This window comes from Ixodes scapularis, unplaced genomic scaffold (genome assembly GCF_016920785.2).
Source record: "Ixodes scapularis isolate PalLabHiFi unplaced genomic scaffold, ASM1692078v2 PGA_scaffold7__128_contigs__length_106722199, whole genome shotgun sequence".
NCBI classification, from domain to species: domain Eukaryota; kingdom Metazoa; phylum Arthropoda; class Arachnida; order Ixodida; family Ixodidae; genus Ixodes; species Ixodes scapularis.
In genome coordinates this window covers 86,243,776-86,267,436 of record NW_024609882.1, presented here as the reverse complement: position 1 = coordinate 86,267,436, position 23,661 = coordinate 86,243,776, and the positions used below count along the sequence as shown (strand labels likewise).

Below are 23,661 nucleotides of genomic sequence, written 5' to 3'. Positions count from 1 at the left end.
TAAAATATGGCGGCAACCGGGGGGGGTGCCTGTTCCGAACTTCCGGTTTATCACTCTAAGCCCCTCTACCTCGTTGCGTAGGCGTCACCTTCTCCCCCTCCTTCTTCCTCTCTCTCCGGCACTCACAAACGAAAGACACTCCGGGCTTTTGTGAAAACGATCGAGTGTCCTAATGCTAACGCATAAAAAGTATTTTCGCTGGGGTAGATTTTTTCAAACGTTGCAAACATGCAGATTTGCACACCTATTATACATTTACCACAGATAAGTAATTCGAACACAGATGACACACACCCACAACAGGCACACGACGACACGCTAACCCTATTGCTGTCCCTTAGGCTACCCATGCCTCTTTTATACTAATCTTTTGGATGAAATCGGTTAGTCAGTGACCACCTCGTTCATGAGCGATGTTACACATATGGTGCCGCTTTCGCACGAATATTCTCATCCAATATTTTCGGTAAATATTTCAAGAAATGCATATTTTACGAAGAAGTAACGGTACAAACATTAATTATTAGCGACAGTTTGTAAAACAGCGTCCCTATAGGTTCCCAGAAGCCATGATGTCGCATCCCCGCATAGCAGCTGCAGTTACTACCTGTCGCGCGTTTGAGGTAGCAAATAAGGAAGATGTAGTAACGCTCAGAAACATTTCGGAACTGCTGCAGTTACTAGCGTTTTATTATCTTTTTTTCTAAGAGTGTATTGTACTCGCGACGTGTTATGTCACATCGCAGACTTTATTTTTACATCCAAGCGTACGTATTTTTGGCTTTTCGTTCGCCAACACACCTACCTACTATTCAACCGCTGTGAACGGCTTTCTTATTGATCTGTGAAAACGCGAGACAGAGTCAAAACGTAACCAGAATTTAGCTGTGAAAAAATAAAAAAATTAAAAAATATACTGCTGCGCGGCAAATAGGCTTTGACGCACCCCAAGAGGGAGCTGTGTACGCCTGCCTGGCGACCTTTCACGTAAACACAGTACGTCCAAACTGACCGCCCCCTTGTTAACATGTACCAAGGACGAGCAGCGTCCGGTTATTCGATTTTTGGGCGCAGAGGGCGAGAAACCTGCGGATATTCTTCGCAGCGTGCTAAAGCAGTACAGAGACGCCTGCGTATTGCTTTGCCAGGTGTACGAGTGGCACAAAAAGTTACCAAGTTGAGCGTCCACTTTGACAGACGCACCTCGCTGCGGCTGGGATCCTTCAATGACACAGGACTATATCTCTCCTTTGGAACGGCCCAAACACGAGAACCAGCGTGTCACCATAAATGAAGTGACTAACTAATTGTATATTAGTCACGGATCGACGCATTATGTCATTCATGATGTTCAGCAGCACAACAAAGTATTCGCCAGGTGGGTACCAAAACAACTTAACCTGGACCATAAGGAGGGGTGTGCGTATGGTTGTGAGTCGCTACTGCAGCGCTACGGAGTCTAGGAAGATGATTTTCTTCAACGAATTATCACCGGTGACGAATGTTGGGTAGACTACGCCCAGCCAGAGACAAAGCGAGCAAGCAAGGAGTGGTGACACACAACGTCAACAAGACCGAAGAAGTTTAAGACAGGGCCAACGGAGGGCAAGTAAATTTTCACGGTTTTTTGAGACAGTAACGGCACAATACTTGAACATTACATTCCCAAGGAGCTCACTGCGAACAGCGTATCACACGGCAACCTGCTTGAGAACCACTTGAAACCTGAAATCAGGTCAAACCTTCGCTTAATGCTCAGCTCAGGGATGTTGCTGCAGCACGACAATTAGCGCCCTCACACGGCACGTACGACAGCGGAAAAAAAATCAAAGGAATGCTGTTCGAGTGTAAAGCGCACGAACCATACTCACCAGACTTCGCACCGAGGGATCTTTACTTATTCGGACCTCTCAAAGGGGCTCTCGGGGGAAAGAAGTTTGATACAGATGATGACCTGAAAGCGGCGGTGCATTACTGGCTCCGAAGTCAGCCACAATAGTTTTTTTTTTTCCGAGGCACGATGAACTGGTGAAACATTGGTGCACATGTGTCGAGCAAAGAGGTGACTATGCCGAAAACTAATAAAGGACTCTCCACAATATCTATATTTTCACGCAAATAAACACGAAAAATTGCAGTTATTTTTTGACTCTGCTTCGTATAAACACCTGGCCATTTGTTTAGAGAGTAGACGCCTTCAGAGCGTATATCGCTCAAAAGAAGAATCCTTAGTCATTGGGTTTCGAACACATGACCGTCGTCTTATGTTTAACAGGAGAGACTCACTTAGCATGCTCAGAACACGCTCCACAGACAAGCAGAAACATAGTACTGGAAAGAATAGTATATAAGATTACTTTTACTTGAAATTCGTTGACGGAAATCATTGTATTCCTACGTTGCGGCTTGTGGCTTGAGCGGCAGTAAACGCAAAGCTTTGCCCATTTATATTTGGAAGTCCCACCGACAGCAGATACAAACCAAGAGTAGAAAGCTCTTTCTCGTTCTTAAAGCTTTCAAGAAAAAGCATCATTAAATCTTGAACAAGCATAAACCGAATATAACCGTTCTTTCGCTATAACTAAATGTTGGTGTCTGTTTGGGAATGCCGTAAAAAACCGAGTATAATGCTGTTGTAGAGTGATTGAAGTCGCTTGTTTCTCGCAGGACCAAGACCCTTACAGCATGGGCCCCCTAGTGGTTGATGCTGCCCGGAGCACCCTGCTGGGGCGGTATACGCTGCTGCCGTATCTCTACACGCTGTTCTACAGAAGTCACACAATGGGCGAGACTGTCGCGAGGCCTCTCTTCTTTGAGTACGCAGAGCCCGTCCTTCCTTCTGTAACGTCAATACCGCAATTTCGTGGTTATAATTAAGGTTGCGTGTTCTCTTTACATGCACATAAGACTCGAAAATCAGCACCAATATTCGTTTTCTCAATATCTAAAAACAAAGAATAAAAAAAAACACTCCTGGGATTTTCTTTAGATTAGAAAAAGGCGTTTTCTGAAGTTTATTTGTTAAACCCTAAACACACACGAGCGCGTAGCGCGTTAACAGAAACGAGTTACTTCTATGTAGCTACATTTCTTTGGTAACGAGTAATGTCATCAGTTGCATTTATAAAAAAAGAGCGAGTAACGTAGTTGGTTACTTTAAAAGCCAAGTACTGAGTAACGGTATTTAGTTAATTTGAAAGAGTTCTAACTTTGGCGTGCCTCTATTGCGACAAAGGCAGATGAGCAGCCAGAAAAACAACTCGCAGCTTTTATTGCTGAACACGCCAGTCGAACTCTACAGCTGGGAATGTCGCTCACATAGAGAACACAATAAGGTACGTGGGTTAAACCTTCTAGAATCGTGTACAAACCGAATGTAAACTCGAATATTGCCCACGCGGAAAGGCACAAAACCCATTGTCAAGTTCGAACTTTAGAACCAGAGAAAACGCAGGAGAGAGTAGAATCCCATTTTCACTAGCTCTTGCTACAGCACAACTTTTCCGGTTTTTTTAGAGCGCGTTTTTAGAACGACTCTTCTGCATAGCCAGTTATGCATTCGAAGAAAGCAGGAAAGCATAACCGATAAAAACTTCGAGATTAAGCTACTGCTTAAAGGGACACTAATCAGTAAACATAAATTTTTTTATCATGATCCGAAACGATTGAAAACAATGCCTGTACATTATTCTCAAAGTTTGGAACATGGGAACACAGTTTTAAATTCACGATATCCAACAGACCGTTCACGTAAATTATAGTGGTCACTAGGACGCTCTAAGTCGAGAATAGAGTTGTTCAATATCAGAAACTGTGGTTTATTAAAGGTTAAACAATAAACAAACAACTAAGAATACACGTAATGTCGATACATGACAGTATAGTCGAAGAATATTTCTCTGAGTTGACTTTAACTTTTTGACCGCAGAATACTGAGGAAAGAAGTTATAAACCGTTAAAGAAGAACCAAAACGACATTCAAGGTGCAATTGCACCTTAAGTGCAACGATTAAAAATAAAACAATGAAACAAAAGCAGTTGAGTATTTGTCGTCAAAGTAACGAGAAAAGTAACGCGTTACATTTGATGAAAAGTTTCACGTTCCGTATGAGAACCGGCAACGAGTAACGTTTTCAGCTACTTCTTCAGCGAACAGAGAGTAACGATAATTAGGTAATGATATTGTAGTGAATGCGCAGGCGAGCTGGTGGATGTTAACGATTTTGTTCTTAGCCCGAGACTGAGGAGGGAAAAGAGGAAAAACGAGCAGTCGAAGGCAGTCCTCGACTGTTCATTTTTCTTCTACTTTCAAACTTTCCTCTTTTCCTGCCTCAGTCTCGGGCTCAGGACAAAGTGGGTAATTAGTTGCTTTTTTGTGTAACACGTATCTACAGCTCAGCCTAAACGCAGCCCCCCATAGACCGTCTGTGAGGCTGCTTCTATCTATCGAAACAATACCTTTTTGTTTATTTTCCAGGCTCTTATGACCAGCCTTACGTTTTTATTGTTTTAAGGTTTCTTTTCACGCGTATTCTCCTGTGTGGTGTAGACTCGCATGTCCTTGTTTTCTCGTCTTCATCATTACCCTCAGCAATGGCGATCTTTTGTCCGGCGGCAAAAATTAACTCCCAAGAATACCGGATCGGCGAGAAAAAAAAAACAACTACCAGAAAAACGCCCTCGCCTTAATTGAACGGAAATAAACCCCTAATACACGAAACCCTAGTGATAAGCGCGTTTCCAAAGAAAAAGTGTTTTTGTTGTTTTCGTTATTGTACTTGTGTCACGAATGAAACGCCGTCACACTTTAACTCGCTTTTCGATACTTTCTTCAACCCTATCGTCAGTTCACAACTTATTTACTACATAGTTACAGGTATTTAGTTCGTCTGGTCAGCTAGCTGACGGCGATCGCTCAGTATTTTTCAATCAGTTGGCAACTTTATTTTGGGGAGGGAGGAATGCTAGGATACCGGAGTGGTTTTAGTTAAAATATTGGAAACATAACAAGAAACTACCCTATCAAGTTTTTGTTTTGGTACAGATGAAATAATACACATATTCTCCGGTAATTTGAAACATGGCTCGCAATTTCAAATAATATATCCTGGTTACTATTTTTGGACCATTGATACTCAGTGCCGAAAATTCAACGCAATGTAATAGTGTCCGAGAGTTTTATCACTAGATATTTTGAAATGGCGGTATTCGAAGCAATTTTATAAAAAAAACAAAAAAAAACAGAGCAGCTTGGCGAAATACAAAACTCAGGGTGTGCACTTGAAAGCAACATTGCTTTTTAGGAAGACTGGAAGCCAGTGAAATATATATATTATTAAGTATTTATCGTAAATTTTAAAATCTTTACATTATAAGAAACTTCCTACCGTGCAATGCATAAGCACTGTCAAATGCAGACATATATATGATATTCAACTGTCTCATCTTTGTGCGTAAGTTTATATTTGATAGTCAGATCTCACACTCTAGCGACCTACGTATAATTGCGCTTTAAACTTGCTTTGATTTCCAAAGACACCATTACCGGTAATACTCAGGATTACTTAGCTGAAATATTTAGTGATGGTTACGAGCAGTAAGTTACCATCGTTGTAGATACCTATTTCTGTTCTTTACAAAAAAACACCGCAAACATCCTTTGTAAACCAAGAAATAAGAAAGAGAGAAGTACTATGATTGATCAGGCACAACGTGTCAAGCTCTTTGTTTGTGCAGCGAATGCTACAATAGCACGCACTGTTGCAACATCTGGGACGCTGCAACAACAATAATTTGATATAAATTAAATAACATAAAACACGTATTCTTAATAAGTTAAACCTCCTTCGCCCCTGTGCTTTCAAATACAAAAAAAAAACTACAAAAAACTTCTTAGGGGTGACGATACGCGACGTTTGTACCTGCAGGTTTCCCGAAGACCCGAACACCTACAGCATCGATGAACAGTTCCTATGGGGTCCCAGTCTGATGTTCAGCCCTGCCTTATACCCGGTGAGTGTATGATAGGGATTCATCCGTCGCTTCTGCCTGAAATCACGTGAGATTCTTGGCAATAGATTCACAGAAGCTCTGAAGTAAAATTCTCTCGAATGCCTGGAATGCATGGAATGCTTAAATGCCTCGAATAAATGCAACTGCCACAAAAACATACCTTAAAAAATGTGTCCATTATATAGGTTGAGGCATTTGTTTCGGATGACACGAAGTGTTTCTCCAGAGTCACTATACTGGGGACGACGAGCAAAAACAGAAGCATGTATTGGAATCTCTCCTTACTCAAAGTGAGCCAAAATAAATAAAAATATCCCGCTAATTCATTGTTCGCGCAAATATATATATATATTTTTTTTTCGGGTACATTTTATTTTATGCCCTAATATTTTTATTATTTTTTATGTCTTTAGAAACAATTCTGAAATATTCGCATTTTTCGGATTGACGTGCCAAATTATCGAAATCTGTCTGGATTAAAATCAAACGTCTCCCGTAACGGAATTATTGTCAGAAATATTTTTTTTTTCTGTGGAAGTTTATTTTGACATACGTATCCTAGCCTGGCACTTAAGAAAACAATTTTTTCAAGTTCAATGTTTTAGATAAATTCTTCCCAACTATCATAATCTTTTTATATTTAATTTTGTCCAGAACGCCGCCGTGTCTCTATAACATTTACCACCTAACTGACACTTTCCTGGGGCACAAACGTCTACTTTAAACGACTATAGCGGGAGGCAAGGCCGAGACTAGATTTGTTGACACAATGAAATGCCCTATACAGGAACCGCTTGGCAGGACAATATTGAAACAGCTCTTCTAGGTTCTGTTAACTTTCCAGGTTTTCCTATTCCTTTGATTCAGCACTGTATTTCTTTCTTATATGTATATATATATATTCACAAGATACTTGCCTTTATAGGCGATGGTGGTCCAGGGTCGCCAAAAAATTGATCTACAGATACGTTTCGAGCCTACCAGGCTCGAAACGTAACTGCAGATCACTTTTCTGGCGACCTTTGACGACTATCTCCTATAAGGGCAAATATTTTGTGAACATATTTCTCTCGAGTGCCTTCTTTTTATTCCCCAGGTGCTGTTCCTATATATATATATATATATATATATATATATATATGTAAAACTGAGAAGAAAAAAAACTTTAGTGAAAAACAGCAACAACGGACGATTTAATCTTCGACGTTTCGGCCGGAGTCCGGCCTTCGTCAGGAAGAACTTTTACAGATGAACGCGGGTGGTATTTATACAGTACTACGGTCGAGTCCAAATTTCGGCGGGGTGACGGTTGGAGCTTTCGAGAGAGGGAAGCGTAGGGCAGTTCTTATCCGGGCGAAGAAGCTTGACGGTCGGTGCCAAGTTTCAAGGACGGCGGGATGACGGTTGTAGCTTCTTGAAAGGGGGCGCAGGGTGACTTTGTGTCCGGGCCGGCAGCGGTGACCTATATAGACGATAGCGTACAATAAACGAAAGTTACACGCGCAAACTAAAGTGCTGTCTCAAAAAAAAATAAAAAAATAAAAAAAAAATAAAAAAAATGAAAGGGCGGCACGGTCACTTTTGTGCATGCAGGCATGCATGAGTCAAACCTGAAAGGGAACAATGTTAAACCTAGAAGTAAAAAGAAATACAATGGATATGTTTTGTAGATTTTGTTGTTAACAGTGGTACTGTGTTTGGGGCCGGAACTGGACCATCAACTTCTCTTTTATTTCCAGGTTCTGATGTCTATTGTATTTCTTTTTACTTCTAGGTTTAACATTGTTCCCTTCCAGGTTTGACTCATGTATGCCGGCATGCACACAAGTGACCGTGCCGCCTTTTTTTTTTTTTTTTTGAGACAGCACTTCAGTTTGCGCGTGTAACTTTCGTCTATTGTACGCTATCGTCTATATAGGTCACCGCTGCCGGCCCGGACACAAAGTCACCCTGCGGCCCCTCTCAAGAAGCTACAACCGTCATCCCGCCTTCCTTGAAACTTGGCACCGACCGTCAAGCTTCTTCACCCGGATAAGAACTGCCCTCCGCTTCCCTCTCTCGAAAGCTTCAACCGTCACCCCTCTGAAATTTGGACTCGACCGTAGCATTGTATAAATACCACCCGCGTTCATCTGTAACAGTTCTTCCTGACGAAGGCCGGACTCCGGCCGAAACGTCGAAGATTAAATCGTCCGTTGTTGCTGTTTTTCACTAAGGGTTTTTTTCTTCTCAGTTTTATATATATATATATATATATGCCTTTCCTTCGAAGGGGGCATTTGTGGCGTGGGAAGCCCAATCGTCAGTGCGCGGGACTGCGCGCCGCTGGGCCTGGGACACGAGACTCGGGTAGCGCGTGCTGATGTACATCTCGATCAGGAAACAACCGGCATTTGTCTTTTTCTTGAAGCGACCAAAAACACCTTCACAATATATATATATATATATATATATATATATATATATATATATATATATATATATATATATATATATATATATTCCTAGATTACGGAAATATTGGAGGTGTAGAAAATCAAAAATACAGTGGCCCAATTTTTTTAATATTATCAAGCGAGCGTCACCGCTGGGAAGGCCAGCGCTGTGCCGCGGAGTAATGCAGCGTCACGGGAGAGATTAGGCGTGTGCGCACGAAGCTGTTTTTTTTTTGCGAGCGTCGGTTGCTAGGCTATTCCGTTGACCGCACACAGCCCCTGTTCATTATCTGCTGGCATAGCTAACAGCCTTTATGCAAAGATCTGAACAACGCTTGCTTTTATTTTCTCTTTGTTTCGATACTGCTGAGGCGTTGCATAAACCACCCGTCATCTCGAGTTTGATTTTTTTTTTTGTAACTTCATGTTGTCGTTTACTTTGGAGAACACCTACAAAAATAAAAAAAAAATACGGTGAGGCGACAGACAGAATGAAACGATGCATGAAAACATATACCGCAATCAATCCTACGAGCAATCAAAACTAATCCAGTGCTTTCAGCCTGCCACGTGACATCGTGCTTCCCCATGCAGTTGCACACAACGGGAGGGCCACGTGACACACTTTTAGCGACGGACTGGCCAAGATGGCTCGTAGTGTCGGCTGTGGTACGACACGAAGTAAAACGGAGTATGGACAGTGTTTCGGCTCGGTGTTTTGTATTATCAACCGCGTTGTTGATGTCGTCATCTAGCCTATGTAGCCGGGTAGTCACACGGTCACACGTTTCTTTGACCGGTCGGCGCGCGCACATTTCTATGCCTCCTCGAGTGCCCTTAGAAACAGTGGAACTTGTCGATGGGTGACACGACGCAAAGGGATATAGCAAAAACAGTCGGGGCTACACAGGCTAACGTCAACAGGAATGTGAACGCATTCCAAGAGGAGGGGCGTATTGGCGATGCCCTTCGACATTGCAAGCGCCCTGCCCTCCTTTGGTACGGTGCAGGGGCTGTGTGCAATCACCGCATAACCAAGCAGACGACGCTGCCGCTATAAAGGGCTTTGTGCGCACTCGCTTAATCTCTCCCGTATCGCCGCACGCCTCCGCGGCACGGCACTGGCCGTCCCGGCGGTCGACGCTTGCATGATATTATTAAAAATTGGACCACTGTACATAGAAATGCCCCCCCCCCCCCCAAAAAAAAAAAAAATAAATAAAATCTGCGAAAATTTGGTTTACCAAAAAAAAAACTATAATATGATTGACACAGTCATAAATAAAACGGAGGAAGATTTAAGAATCAGTAAAATACATCATATGATGCGTACATGCCGACTAAAAGATATTCTGTCAGTTCGACTTTACGGGAAACAATAATTATAACAATTACAGTGAGACTGAAATGGAACCATGTATTTTGTAAGATCACATAATCTCGCAAAAAATGAATATGTTTGGACTTCTTCATGGCGCTATCTTCATTTACAATTCATTAAAAATATTTGGCGGCTTGAGACACAGATCTATAATATTCAATAATATGTGAAAGTGTTGTGTATTTTTACGTGTGGTTTGGAAATGTTTTTTTTGTTTTTTTATAAAATAAGGGCACTCTGAACACACGCCACAAAAGAAAAACATTTAGCGCAATATTTAGGTTGTGAGACGTCCTTTGAGTAAGGATCAGTTCCGGAATATTCTTCTATATTCGCACTTTGCTCCGAAACAAAAAGAAAAAAAAAGAAATGAATAGAAGCGCAAGACAATACTAAAGATGGGTTGCGGGTCCTATATTTTTTTTTTTGTCCTAGAAAGTGTTTTTATCACTTACTGTTGTACACAGCTACTTCAAAATACTATTTTAAAATTAGTTCAGTGTTCCTTTGAACAGGTACTAAAATCACAAAAAAAAAATATATTTTTAAGAGACTTCGATAGGACACGCGTATATGACAGAATAGACTTCCCAAGGAAAATTAGCGGTATATTTACATTGAGTGACTAAACTCGAGCCCGCGCCGTGCTATTTCTGCGTTTACTTTGTGGCGAAGTGCCAAAAGAGGCGGGAGTTACGGACTCGATCTTCACTCAAGATCGGTCTGAAGATTTAAATATTTTGCTAATTTATGTTTTTTTTTTTTTAGAACGTTTGGTTATCTTGTTTGTGCGCCATACGTTTGCATCCGGGAACCTAAAAATAATTTAAGGGAGTTCAGCGTCCCTCTAAGTGGTCATGAATTACGCTGAAACACTTTCGATGCCTTCTGTAAGAAACGAGAAAGAACATCCTTCCATTAGGCGTTACGCTGATTAACATGTTTCTTTAAGTTAGAATACCAGACAGGGCCCACTATAAATTGATTAACTTTTCTTTTCAAGAAGCTAGCTTGCCTTCTGTGGTGTCACGTTTTAAAGTTCATTTGACTTATCTCAGTTTATTTTCCTTTTTTTGGGGGGCCGGGGGGGGGGGGGGGGGCTATGCCGAATCGCTAAATGTTTGAACACATAATAATAATTTACTATTAGCTCTTGAATGTTATGGCGAAACAGTGAAGTTTAATTCTCATTACAAGCCCACACAAATCCGGACACTGTGTAGTTAACCTCCAAGAGCAACACTTCCTTCAATTAAGAGGGGGCTAATATATTTATTATGCATCTGGTGATCAGCCACTCACGGAACGATTGCTGTTGTCTTTGAGATCAAATTTCCGGGTCAACCTGAAAAACTGTTCTGGATCCTATGCATTTGGAAACATACAACATAAGATGTTCAAAGACAAAGTCTCTCGGAATGCTGCAGCTAACCATTGCTCCCGATCTCCTGTCAGCAAATTAGAGACTTTTGAGAAAGTTGCAGTGTTCAGTAAGATGTTTTTCGAACGAAACGCTCTTCACTTAGTGGAGCTCGGTTAATTATAGGGAGAGTGCTAGCTCGGAGCACGTGGACGAATAGCTGGCGCTGCTGAACCAATCCGCCGAAAAACTCAGCAAGAGGACGAGACGAGAGGGAGCGGTGACGTCAGAGCGCTCAGCTCTGGATTAAATGATTAGCTGGTAGAACAAACGCTAGATGTCTTTGTATCACTGCACCCCTCGGACGCGTGAGAACGCGGAACGCTGGCGCCCGGCGTTTGGCTTTCGCATTCGAACGCCTTCAACGCCTGCAGTCAGCCTTTGTATTATGAAGAACTAAATCGAAGATACGTTGTCGCCGTAATTCCTCTAATAATATTTTTAGTTTATCCGAACAATTCCGGAATATTTAGACCAAAAAACGCAGTTCGAGTTGTGACATTAAGCAATGCGAGCGTGACGTTTTGCATTGCTTAGCATCACAACTCAGACTGCATTTTTTAGTCTAAACATATGTTTCATATGTTTTCGGCATCGTCATTCGCTGAGCTCCCACCGTAAGTTGTGGGTGATTGGCTGTCCAAGTGTTGTACGTGAAAGTAGGCGCAAAGACATTTCTTAGAGTGTTGCACCGAGTGTGGCGTTTCCCGGGGCTCAATGCTACAGCGCACACAGTTTGTTTAGGTCTGAACACATCTTAAAAGTCGTGACTGGTCGACCTGTTTCCGTAGTTTGCAGCGATTGGTTCTCCTAAGTGCCTCGTGGGGACGTCGAGGCTCCAGATTTTGTTTGTGAGCAGCCTTATTTTCGGTGTTTTCCCTTCGCGACCTGACGGAATCGTCGTCTTTCTCAACCGCAGAACCAGACTGAGGTTAACGTCTACATTCCGGCCGGCGTGTGGTATGACGTGGACCGAGGGACTGCCTACTCAGCGACGTCCGGGCGTTATCAGGCATTCCCTGCGCCCTTCAACGTTGTGAACACCCTGATCCGAGGTGGATCCATCGTTCCCGGTCATAAGCCGGCTCTTACAACAACCGAAAGGTGAGATGTCTGGAGATCATGGCGGCCACCTCCTTCCGCACTACTAATGAGACAAAGGAGCAAGCTTACCTCGATGTTTAAAACACGGAACTGTCGTTAGGGACATATTAGCAAATTTTAAAGTCGAAGAAAAATTGGTCTGTGCATCGGTGTACTGAGCTGTACAATATTCTTTAGAACTACGTCTGGGTGGCGCAAGAAATAAGACGGGGACAAGATAAGAGAGGCCGTGCCCTGTACACTCCTCTCATATGTGGTTCGTGGCGGCTGGAGATAGGTCCACTTACCCGTGCCTTATGACGATGTCGGGTGCGCAAGAAGTGAATACCTGTGACTCAGAGTCATGTAGAAGCAATTTTACATCGCCCCGCGTATATCATTCCGAGTCGCATATGCGGAATTACGTGCGAAGTAATTAGACGGAGGAAACCTAGGCTCGCTGTTGGGCCGTTTAAGAGACACGACACGAAGTTGTTTTCGGGAAAGAGCACACAGGATTGAAAAGAGCCGGCGGCGTTTCCGTAACGGACGCGACAGCATGTTCACTGAGTAACTAGTGTACCGTTGTGCATGGAGTGCATGGTAAAGCATGAGAGCTCCCATTTTCTTTGTTTACTTTGTTCTGTATTCAAAATAACTTCAAGTGTTACGTGCGTGCCCGTCTTTTCTGTGACCAAGATTTTGTGACATTCCGTGACCAAGTTTTTGTGACATCGACGTTCTTAGCTTTGTACCCTCTAGCAAATTATTTTGACATGCGTGACGTTACGTCTCTGAAAAGTTTTTATGACATCAACTTCCAAACTTTGTACCCCCTACCAAATTTCTTTTGACGTGCGTGACGTCACTGCGGTGACCAAGTTTTTTTGACATTCTGTGACCACGTTCTCGGTAGATTGATATCCCAATTTCGCACCCGTTCTAAGTGCCGGGAAAGACGCAGTTCTACGCCAAACAGCTCAGGAGAAGACGTCTCAATTGAGAGGTCTTTTCCTCTGCCTTATTCATTCACTTTAAACTTTTTTTTTCCCTTTCATAGAGTTCAGGGTTTTAAACATCAAGAGGAACTACCACCAACTCGCCTGCGCACTTGCTATGTTTCCATTAGGTATGCTTGCGCTGCACGGGCTCGTAAAACTAGTTCGAAAATTGCAGCTCTCTGTACTGCTTACAGCGTTAAAAGGAGAGGTATGATTATCGTACGGGTCACAGCGGTCCCAAGATTTTTGCTCATAAAGTGGTATTAACACGGGTGATGTTTTTTTGAGGAGGGAGTGAGCGGGACGTCAGTTGTCGGTGGAATCAGCGGAACACCCTCCCCGACCCCAGCTTTACACACGCGGCGGGGACCGTAGTAGGATTTCAATGTTACTAGACGCATTAGCGGTCGCACCCTCGACAACAGGGCTCGGTGCGCGCTGACGAGAGTATAAAAATGAATCCGCATATAAAACCGTGATACACGATTATGGCAACCACGCTGTTAAATGCTGAAAACGAGGAACTGCTTCCTGCTAAAAAAATGTTTCTTGAATTGGTGGATGCAACACAAAGAACGTGGAATCCAAAAAAATATGTATATATATAAGGGGCACCTTGAGGAAGGCATCGGTGCCTCGAACGACATGCGCACGAGCGCAAGCCGCCGCAATCAGGCGATCGTAATGACACCGCCGGTATCCCGCTGAGCAAAATCTGTAAAGTTGCCAAACAGGCGAACAAGCTAAGTCCAATTGTGAAGAGATTCATGCCAAGGTGGGGATCGTTGTGTGCAGCCCGAGTGGTAGTCTCCTGTATACTGAAAATGCCTTCCCGATTGACGGTTGCCAGCTATCACAACAAGTGTGCCCTTCTTTTTCGTACAAGACAGAAAACGTGAACGACGTTAACGACGTGAATGACGTGATGAAGCCTCTCTTGTGCGTTTCTGCATTCTTCGTTCTGTTTTAGGCATGGCGCTGTAGCTGCTGGTCGAACCTAATTAATAAGTTAGTTTTTCGTTTTACCACAGATTTTTCGGCGTTTTAGGCAAACTTTCGAAAGAAGGACTCGGTGCTGTCATTTTACAAGACCCCAAACAACACCACCAGAGATCTCACACTTAACAGTAGCTTTTTTGATAAAAGACTGCGCACCAAATTCTATCTCCCGCTACTTAAAGGCGAGCAGTTGGCACCTTTTTGCGGCGTACATTAGAAATACCGGCCTTGAAAAGCTTTCCTTAATTTTTGTTTGAGTTAAGCCTCAGCATTTTGCTGAGGTTTCACCCAAAGCCCAACTTGGTGTGATTCTCGCTATTTTCGAAACTGGATTTGCCCATGTCGTCCAGCAGCACCGAAAGAGTCCACGGACTCTTTCGGTGCTTCTTGACTGGCTGACCCGACCAGACACCTAACGCGCACCTCGAGGTTGTGACGAGCGCCTGAAGACAGGCACTGTACGTCATCACAATCGTGAGCTGAGGTACAGCTAACACCTTCCACAGTGCTTAGGAATTTTTGTTGTGGTTGTAACCCCGGAGGACCCTTGCCGTTGCAATTCCTCTTTACATTACTGTCTTCGCCTGTTTCTTGGCCTAGGCATTTCAAAGTTGTAAGTGTTCGCTGTTTTGACATTCTTTATTTAAGGTTACCTCCTCGTACACACAAACATATATATTACCTTTTCGAAGCTACATTTGTTGCTGCTTACCCGCTATCAAATATGCGTTCGGAAAGTGTTGGAATCACGGGCGCTGCAAGAGTAGCGGTGTGCTGCGGGCCAGCGAACAAGCATTGTATTTATTGTGACACCCTTGGCGGCGATTATGTGTAGCAAGTGCAACAGCGCCAGAGCATGGGGAAACCAGAAATCGCTCAGATGTGTTCAGTATATAGGAGGCTATGCACGAGCAAAAGCTCCCCCATTCTACTGAAATATCTACGCCCACTCAGCTTCGCTCAAAGGAGAAACGTTAGTACCACATAATGCGCATTTCAGAAAACAAACGAAGAATGCTCTCCGTGTGAATACCCCTTAAAGCGTAACATAATGAGTATTGTTACATAACCCTGTCGATTAGACTCAAAGGAGAATATGTGAACTTGCCTTAACGGAATAGACTTTACCTGAACCTTGGCAATCACACCAACGTAGCGTCTTAGTGAAACCCCACATTTCAATTAACAAGTTTTGCTCCTATTTTTTTATGTCAGTCGACAGAACCCTTTTGTTTTGCTGGTTGCACCTGACCGCAAGGGCACTGCACGAGGACACCTGTTCTGGGACGATGGAGATTCAATCAGTACGTATTGCAACAGCAAATGTTTGCCGGTTGTTGTTTTGCTTGTTTATTCTTGCGATTGTATTTTTGTCGCATCTCTCGATAAGGCAAACCTTAATCATATGTTTTTACAGCGGAGCTGTTGAAAGCGAGGTCCCCCAGGATTGTGTCCGCGAGGAAAGTAATGATGACATTGAAATCCGGACAGCTAGCGCCATCTATGAACCACGGTGGCAAAAAGACAACTGGTTGCCACCGTCGCTCATAGATGACGGCACCCTTTCTTCGGGATGTAGAGTGCCTTAATACACACGCGCGCTTTTGCTTGAGTGGTGACATCTGAGCCATTTTTTTTTTGTCCCAATCGTTTTTTTATGCAATTTAAAGTTCGCGCAATACGGTGTCACGCAGCTCGAGCGCCTAGTTTTGGCTAATGTAAAGACGCCATTTTGCCGCTCAAGTCACGTATCCAGTGCGCCGGAGCGTCACGCGCTGGCACATTCAGGGTAACACTGGATGTCTTCACCCTGAGCAAGACAGACATGTAGGCACCCTACTCGGAGAAAGAAGAGCGGAAGGAGCGGCGATGTGCGCAGCAGCGCGAATGGTTCCGCAGCCGCCGGGAAGCCACTATTGACAAAAGTTCCACTGCATCCAGCGCTTCAGATTCCCTCACCTGAAACGCCACCGCCGAGAACAGAAGCTACTACTTCGCTGCTCCTCCTCCCTCACCAGAGTGCAAAGGCCGAAAGTTTTTTTTTAGTTGGGCTAAATTTACTTCGGAATGCTTCGGCTTTGCTTCGGAATTCACATTGCAGCCTTAAGCTTCAGCGAGATGAACTCACTATTGTTAGCATGGTATACTGGGAATCAGTTATATAGATACCAAAACTTCCAAGGAACTTGTTGAATCATTAACTTGCCACCTCTTTGAGTGACATATAGTATAAACTGACTTTTTTAAGGTTTTAGTTTGCATCTGAAAGGAATGGGCTACAGCAAGGCCAGCACATGGGAGGATATACAGAATGTTTAATTTTGAATCTAAACAAATTAAAAATAAAACAGCGTATCCGAAAGTTAGACGACTACCGTCTTTACCAAGCATTCATAAGGCTCGGCGAACATTCAATAAAAAATAATAGCTATAGTAATTTGACTGATTAGGTCTTAGGGGGCATGTAGCAATAGCAGTATAGACAGCAATTACTGTTCGAGCCCAGAAGATTGTAATAATGTGTAGAGATGTAATGGTTTTTAAGATGTTAATTCATAAATATTCATGTGTGTTAGCCTGACTTCAAATTGCGGTAAAAAAAGGGCGTCGCAAGTCATGCCCACAATGACAATCAGAAGAGTGACGTAATCGTTCCAGTCATAACATCACTTGTGCCGTCTGTGTACCAATCAAGGACAGGCTGCCGAGATAGCGATAAGGTGGCTGAAAGGACTACGCCACTATTCTAAGCGTTATTGTAAGCTGGGCTCGGCGCAATTTTTAAGTTGGGATAAAAAAAAGCCAAAACTGAATAATTGATATCAGGAAAACCATGGCATTTTTGCTAATTCTTTGAATGGGTTTGAGTTCTAATAGTAAATGCTGTCAGTACTAATTTTACGTGAAGATTCCTGAAACTAAATTTTTTAAAAAGTAAAATACGGTATTTAGTCAATTAGCCTTTTAACCATGACGGCAATTCCCTTATCTAACATCCGCCAAGCCTGATAAATGCATGATAAAAACGGCACACGTCGAAATCTCATATTCTATTTCTTAATCTCTTCGAATTATAAGCAGACACCCTGTGTAATCAAACTAAATAAATAGGTTCGAAGTGTACTTATCGCTACTGTTTTTGGTCGTGCAAGCATTCTCCTACGCCATGCACTAATTTGGTTCTTGCAGTTCAAAACAATTATTTTAGTGTGTTTTGTAACTGCGTCATCTTTATTTGTCGCAGTGCGATAAATCAAAATATTTGATATGTAAATAAGTTACAAAAATTATTGATTACATGGGAAAAATTCATTGCGGGTTTTCACGTTTACGTCCTATTATTGTTTCTTACTCCTGCGACGATCATATTCCAACATTCTTGTACAAATATGAGTGCGGGACTCGAGTAAGCAGAAACACAATTCAACCCGTAAATAGTGACCCTACGCCTTCCCAGCATATAAAAATGAATGCTTAAAATGGAACGAAATTATTCTCAATTGTCGTGACCTAAATTTATTCCAAAAATATTACTTGCTTTTTCTCTGCTTGCGCTCTCAAATAATGACTGATATAAACAATTTTTAAGAATGACCAATAATCAGACGTGACATCTTTTCAGCCATGTGTAAACTACCATCTTTAATACGCGTTATAAACAAACAGTTCTATAAAAAAAATACTTTAGTTCGTACAGGTTAATGCCGAGTACAGGGTTGGAAAGTAACGATATAAACAGACAACACTGTTTTTAATGCTGACGGGTTTCCAGTATCGCGAAACGAACGCTTATTACTCCTACTGCTTGCTACTTTTGGCAAAGTCTTTATGTAGTGTAGGTTAGTCTTTTCTGTTTGAACCAGAAGATAATATTTTCTTCTAACTTGAATGTGCAGAGTCACCTAACCACTTTGGAACGATTCTTGAAAGCATGCCTCATTGTAGCTGTTGTCCATGCTATAAAGGCGTATTTATAGGATATTTGCTAAGATCAGTACAGGCTAAGATGACTCATAACTGTTTTATGCCATTTCAGATACCATAGAAGACGATAAATACAACATTTATGAGTTCTTACTAGTAAAGGTAAGTCTGTACTTTGTGTCAATTTGGATTTTGAAATCATTCGTTTTTCATTCTTTCTGAAACACGTCTCAGTTTTTTGTGTGATATATCTGAGCCCACAGAGCTGCTTTGATCAGGGTCATATTCACAATAAGAAAAGTTGAGATACATTCCATATACTTCGCATCTATTACAATTGTTTCTTCCGAGCATTGGTGAACTTCGCAGCTATGCCCGAAGTTAAGAAATTACCATACTTTACATTGATAATTCTTTTCCACACTAAACAAATTAAGATGACGAATACCTGTATCCTGCATATCACATTCCTCTGCTACGAAAGTTGTAGGCTTAGGAGAGAGCCTCATTAAAAAGGAAAAAAATATACATGTACATGTATATGTCCATGTATATATGTACATGTATATACACATAAATCCAGAATATACATCCTTGATTTGATACTTTTCCTTAGATTGAGGCGGTTTATTTTGGTCAGTTTTAGTGTTCGATATACGACCGAACGCAAGCGCTGTACGTTCGCATTAGCGTTGCGTGTGCAGCACTGCGCGTGATCGGAGCTCAAACTGCGGTCTTCAATTGGCGTATGGCGACGACGTGTATCAGCAAATGGAGAGTGCAAACTTCGTGATGAAACTGTTTGTATACTGCGTTTCAGCTTAACTCTAAGCGGTGCCAAAAGCTATTTGCATGAGATACAAATACACAGACTATAACGAGATGTCAGGATTCATTATTCACGCTTGATTGGATTGGCTAGAGATAAAGTCCTTTGATACTTATTTTACAAGTAACGACAACACTACGAATACAAATGACAAAGCACATTCCGCTAAAACAAATAGCGGAATTTAGTTCAAACCTCTGCTGTGCGCCGCCATTCGCTTCCTAAAACCCGCACAGTCACGCTGTCGGCGCTTCAAAAAATGTCGCTACTTGTAGCAAGCTCTTATCTAAAGACTTTAGCTAGAGACAACACGCGCCTAGAAACACAGTAAAGAAATGCCGTGATCTAGCTCTTTCTGGGGAGCTTAAATTCACTCGTAGCGTTGGTGGCATTCGCTCGTAAACTGAAATGAAGTACACTGAACGGTACAGTCGGCACTAAAACAACGTTAGCCCAACAGATCGATGGCGGTAGCGAATAAATTGCCAGACTTGGTGCTACGTTGTCGCGGACACACAAAAAATTCAGAGTACACAGATCGTTACCGCTTGTCAATCTCCGTGGCGCTTCCGCGGACAACTATCGTATCCCAAGAATTGTTTTCTTCTACATCGCCAATGTTATCGATGGTCACTGAAACTTAATAGTCTTAAAATACGTCTGATGACGGTAAAGCAATGAATAAAAAAGACGATATCGCTCCTGTCAACGAGCAAGCAACATGTGCACAGTCATGAGTGGCCTGCGGAAGCCTGAGACAGAGCAGTGGAATTGTGAAAGCGAGCTTGGTTTCTGTTTGTTGACTTCCCAGATGTTACAAAATAGCACACGCCAGGCAGTTTTAGCCCCGTTGTGTTGGCGTGACTACAGCATTAGGTGTCACCCCCTCGGCGGCTCGTCAATTGCTCCTTTGGGTTAATATTTTAGTGAAAACTGTACGAGGTACTCAAACTGTCCGACGACTTCGCTCAAACATAGAGTTGCACAGGCGAGAAGGAAACGACGAACTTATTTTACTCTTCCGAACCGCGGAGGCTATAGTTTTGCAGTTTGCCTTAAATGGTATGCTCCCCCTCTATTGTTACTTCTTCAAATGTTATGGTTACCACTACACATATATTCAGAGTGTAACTTAAGTCTATACAATCATACTTAGCCAAGCAAGGCAGTTCAACGGGATGACACTTTGGCCTTGTGTGGGCTTCACGGACCCGAGAGCCCCCAAAACAGTGTAGCCAAAACTGATACTCTCTCTCCAGTTTGGAATTTTAACCCTAATCTACCAAATATATTGTAGAGTACAATAGGCTTCAATGCCTGGTAAGCTTGCTGGCAACTGACTTCTTTGTTTTTCAGTTCCAAAGCAAATGCCAGAACTAGGTTTTCCTTCCGATTGTTTTTTTTTTTTTTTTTTTGTGAACTTGCATCAATATAGCCTAAATCGCCAAAAGGGTGCCAGAGAGGCGTAACTGTCCGGTTCGATTACTTTCTGGAATCTTTGAGGCTATATCCTTATAGCCTCAAGAATTATACTTCGTTGCTTGTTGTTCGGTTGTCATGTGACTTCGTTTGCTCATATTCTTCTCTTTAACAAATAATCGTAAGAGACCACAAAACCGTCCAACTTGGCGTTCCTCTGGCTAGTTAGGACCAAATAAATGTACTTCGACACTAACTAACGCCTTTGAGGAAAACCGCAAGTTCAAGGATTGTTAAACACGGGCCAATTTAGACGTTAGTCTCGTGTGCTATCTTGCTTAACTCTTTTAAACACCCAAAACCATGATACTGAGGGCGCGAACTGCATTAGGACGCATTTTAAAAACACGTTATTAAAGCCTCCGACGTAGTGAATCGAGTCGAAGTCATGGATTTTGCACCTAACGCAGCCAGCGTGCACAAGACTTAAAAAGTTTTTTTTTTTTTCCTTGCGCGTGCAATTTTTAAATCCGGAGGAAAAAAATTGATACTTAATATTTACGCTGAAAAATCATTACTTCGTTTCAAATAAAAATGTGTGGTCTGGACGCAAATAGTAATTGCCATTAATACTGCAATTCCTACATGACCAATAAAACTTATAATTTAAATGTCAATTAACAAATTCTAGTTAATTAGTCAGCTTAGCATAACGATTGCCCACTCATCTAAAGTCCGCCGATCCTAATAACTTCATGGTGAAGACGGTACTCCTGTAACTCTGATCTGAGTTTTGTTTAAAATAGTTTCGAATTAAAATCAAACACCTTGTATATCTTTTTTCACCAGAGGGCAAGAGTTGTGAAATTGTTGACTGGAGGCCATATTGCTAATTAATGGAACAAATTCGTTTGCCCGGGTTAATTAACATTTATAATTATTAAATGGAAGATTGCAACGTGCACTTTAAATGTCCGATCTTGCACAGCTGACATACTTATGTAATTCATACACCACATATATTGTGTGAAGACATATGGATATTATCAATATTAAGTAAGCTAATTGGTTAAGCATTTTGAATATAAAATGCGAGGACAGCAAGAAAGCAAAGACGGTCCTTGTGAATATTTTTGCGTATTATGTTCAATAATACATTTGGAAATGCTGCTGCTAAATAAGCGAGAACACTTGATGCGGCAGATGAGGGGCTAAAAATCTAACCAGATGGGTTATTTTGAGCTATTATCTCAAAGAATTAATTTATTTACTTGCGTGTCTTTTACATCAGAAAGCAATCCCTGGAAATTTCAACGCCGTGCCGAGGCGTATTCAAAAGACATCGGTAGCGCATGCTCCAGTCAAGAGATTGAGAAAACCAAATTTCAGATCATTGAAATCCCTGCCACAATACATACACTTCAAAACTAAAAACTTCACTAAAAATATACCTTAACGTTAGCACTTTGGAGGTGACCACCTGACCTGTGCTGAGACAGTACCCCAACGCCGATTTTCTCCATTTGTGTTATTTAATTCTCAAGTTTCTACAGTGATATAATTTGTATACTTACGTAGTACATTTTCTATTTTTATTTACATTTATTGTAAATTACATGGATGTTATCTGAAAAAATACTTTAAGAATGCATGATACATATTTTTCAGGACCTTCTTATTATCAGCCGGACGAAACGAGGATATGCGGATAATGTGACTCTGGGAAGAGTGAGGGTCTTCGGTGTCTCTACGGGGCCAACAACTGTTTCTCTTGAAGGCAGAAGCGTGAAGTTCGACTACAATGAAACAACTGAGGTATTTAACTTTCATTGCACAATACACAGTTTAAAATGTGCTACACGTAACGTTGATTGCATTGATTACGTACAGGAAACGTGTGTCTTATACAAACGACACTGATTGCTTGCTTAACGGTTGAAATTTATTTTACTTTCCGCAAGATGTATGGTGGCTTTATGTTGTTGTGAATCACCTTTTAAACTCTTTTATGATGAGCAACATTACCGGTTTACCATTATCAAAATTTAAACTAGGGAAGCACACAATTTTTACAGGATAATTGATATTTACTTCAAGGAAAGTGCACTTTAACCAGATCAATCAATGTCCGCTTTGTTGATTTTAGTTACCATACTGATGTTTGTTTACCTTTGCAAGGACGTGGAACTGCATCACATAACGCTTAAAGAGCAAATCGATAGTTGCTATAGACGGCAGCATTGAGTACAAGTTTGGGAAGCGAAGACATATTTGTAAGTTTTAAGTATGCACCTGCACGCTGTGCAAGTGCATCAGCTTCTCATACAGCATTCCATCGTGTAGACTAACAATGGGTTGTGCGTTCGGAAATTATCACAACTAAATTTCAGTAGGGTTGCCTATAAAGAAATTTACGGCTCCTATGATAGTGTAAACGGGGCATCCAGTTCCAGTATAATTTGATTTTTGAAGTATGAACAACTGGATAACATCGTGTGTTTATTGGATTACATTTTTGGTAGGTATCCGTGATTGAAAAACAAATGCCACTGAATCTTGGAGCTTGTTGAGCAAAACATGGTGGTGGAGAATTAAAACGAGCACACATTGCCCCTCATCCCCCATAACGAACGAAAACAAGACAAATACTTAAACATTACAAACAAATAAACAAGAATAAATAGCGAACCCGCCCGCGGCTACCGGCTGCAGGTTTTGTATTATGCTGTGGCTAGGGTTACGTCCGGACGGAGCACTGAAACGTGTATACCTAACCCTCTCCCCCCCCCCCCCCCCCCGCAATCCTCTCTCTCCCCCGTGAACCTAGGGAGGGCGGAGATTTGGACGTAACTTGGGTTACGTCGGACGTAACGTTAGATACTTTGTTTGTATTAAAGGACCTCTCCAACCAAATATAGAGGTTGCTAGTTCCACATAAAAAAAAGAAAAATTTAAAAAAACCTTGGCGGGTTTTAGGACTTTCTCATGGATACCTCCACTAAATCTTAAGTTGTGATTTGGAGATTAAAGCATATACAATGCCTATAGAATATTTCGTAATGTAACTCAATCGATAAATGAGCTGTAACGTAACCGGATCAGGATGCAGGGTTCTTAAAACGCTCATTCTTCCGCTTTCTTCGCAATGTATGTATCGG

The 23,661-nt window shown here is 41.9% G+C and overlaps 1 protein-coding gene across 1 annotated transcript in view; it reads left to right on the top strand.

The window, feature by feature from the left end:
* LOC121833185 (lysosomal alpha-glucosidase-like) overlaps window positions 1-22,423 on the top strand; it is a 56,350-nt gene extending 33,927 nt beyond the window's left edge. Inside the window, exons 10-15 of the mRNA XM_042286300.1 lie at window positions 2,668-2,816; window positions 5,928-6,012; window positions 12,168-12,352; window positions 15,547-15,635; window positions 18,368-18,417; window positions 22,172-22,423. Of these exons, the coding sequence (XP_042142234.1) occupies window positions 2,668-2,816; window positions 5,928-6,012; window positions 12,168-12,352; window positions 15,547-15,635; window positions 18,368-18,417; window positions 22,172-22,423 (810 nt within the window). The remainder of the gene's footprint in view (window positions 1-2,667; window positions 2,817-5,927; window positions 6,013-12,167; window positions 12,353-15,546; window positions 15,636-18,367; window positions 18,418-22,171) is intronic.
* Window positions 22,424-23,661: the final 1,238 nt, after the last annotated feature.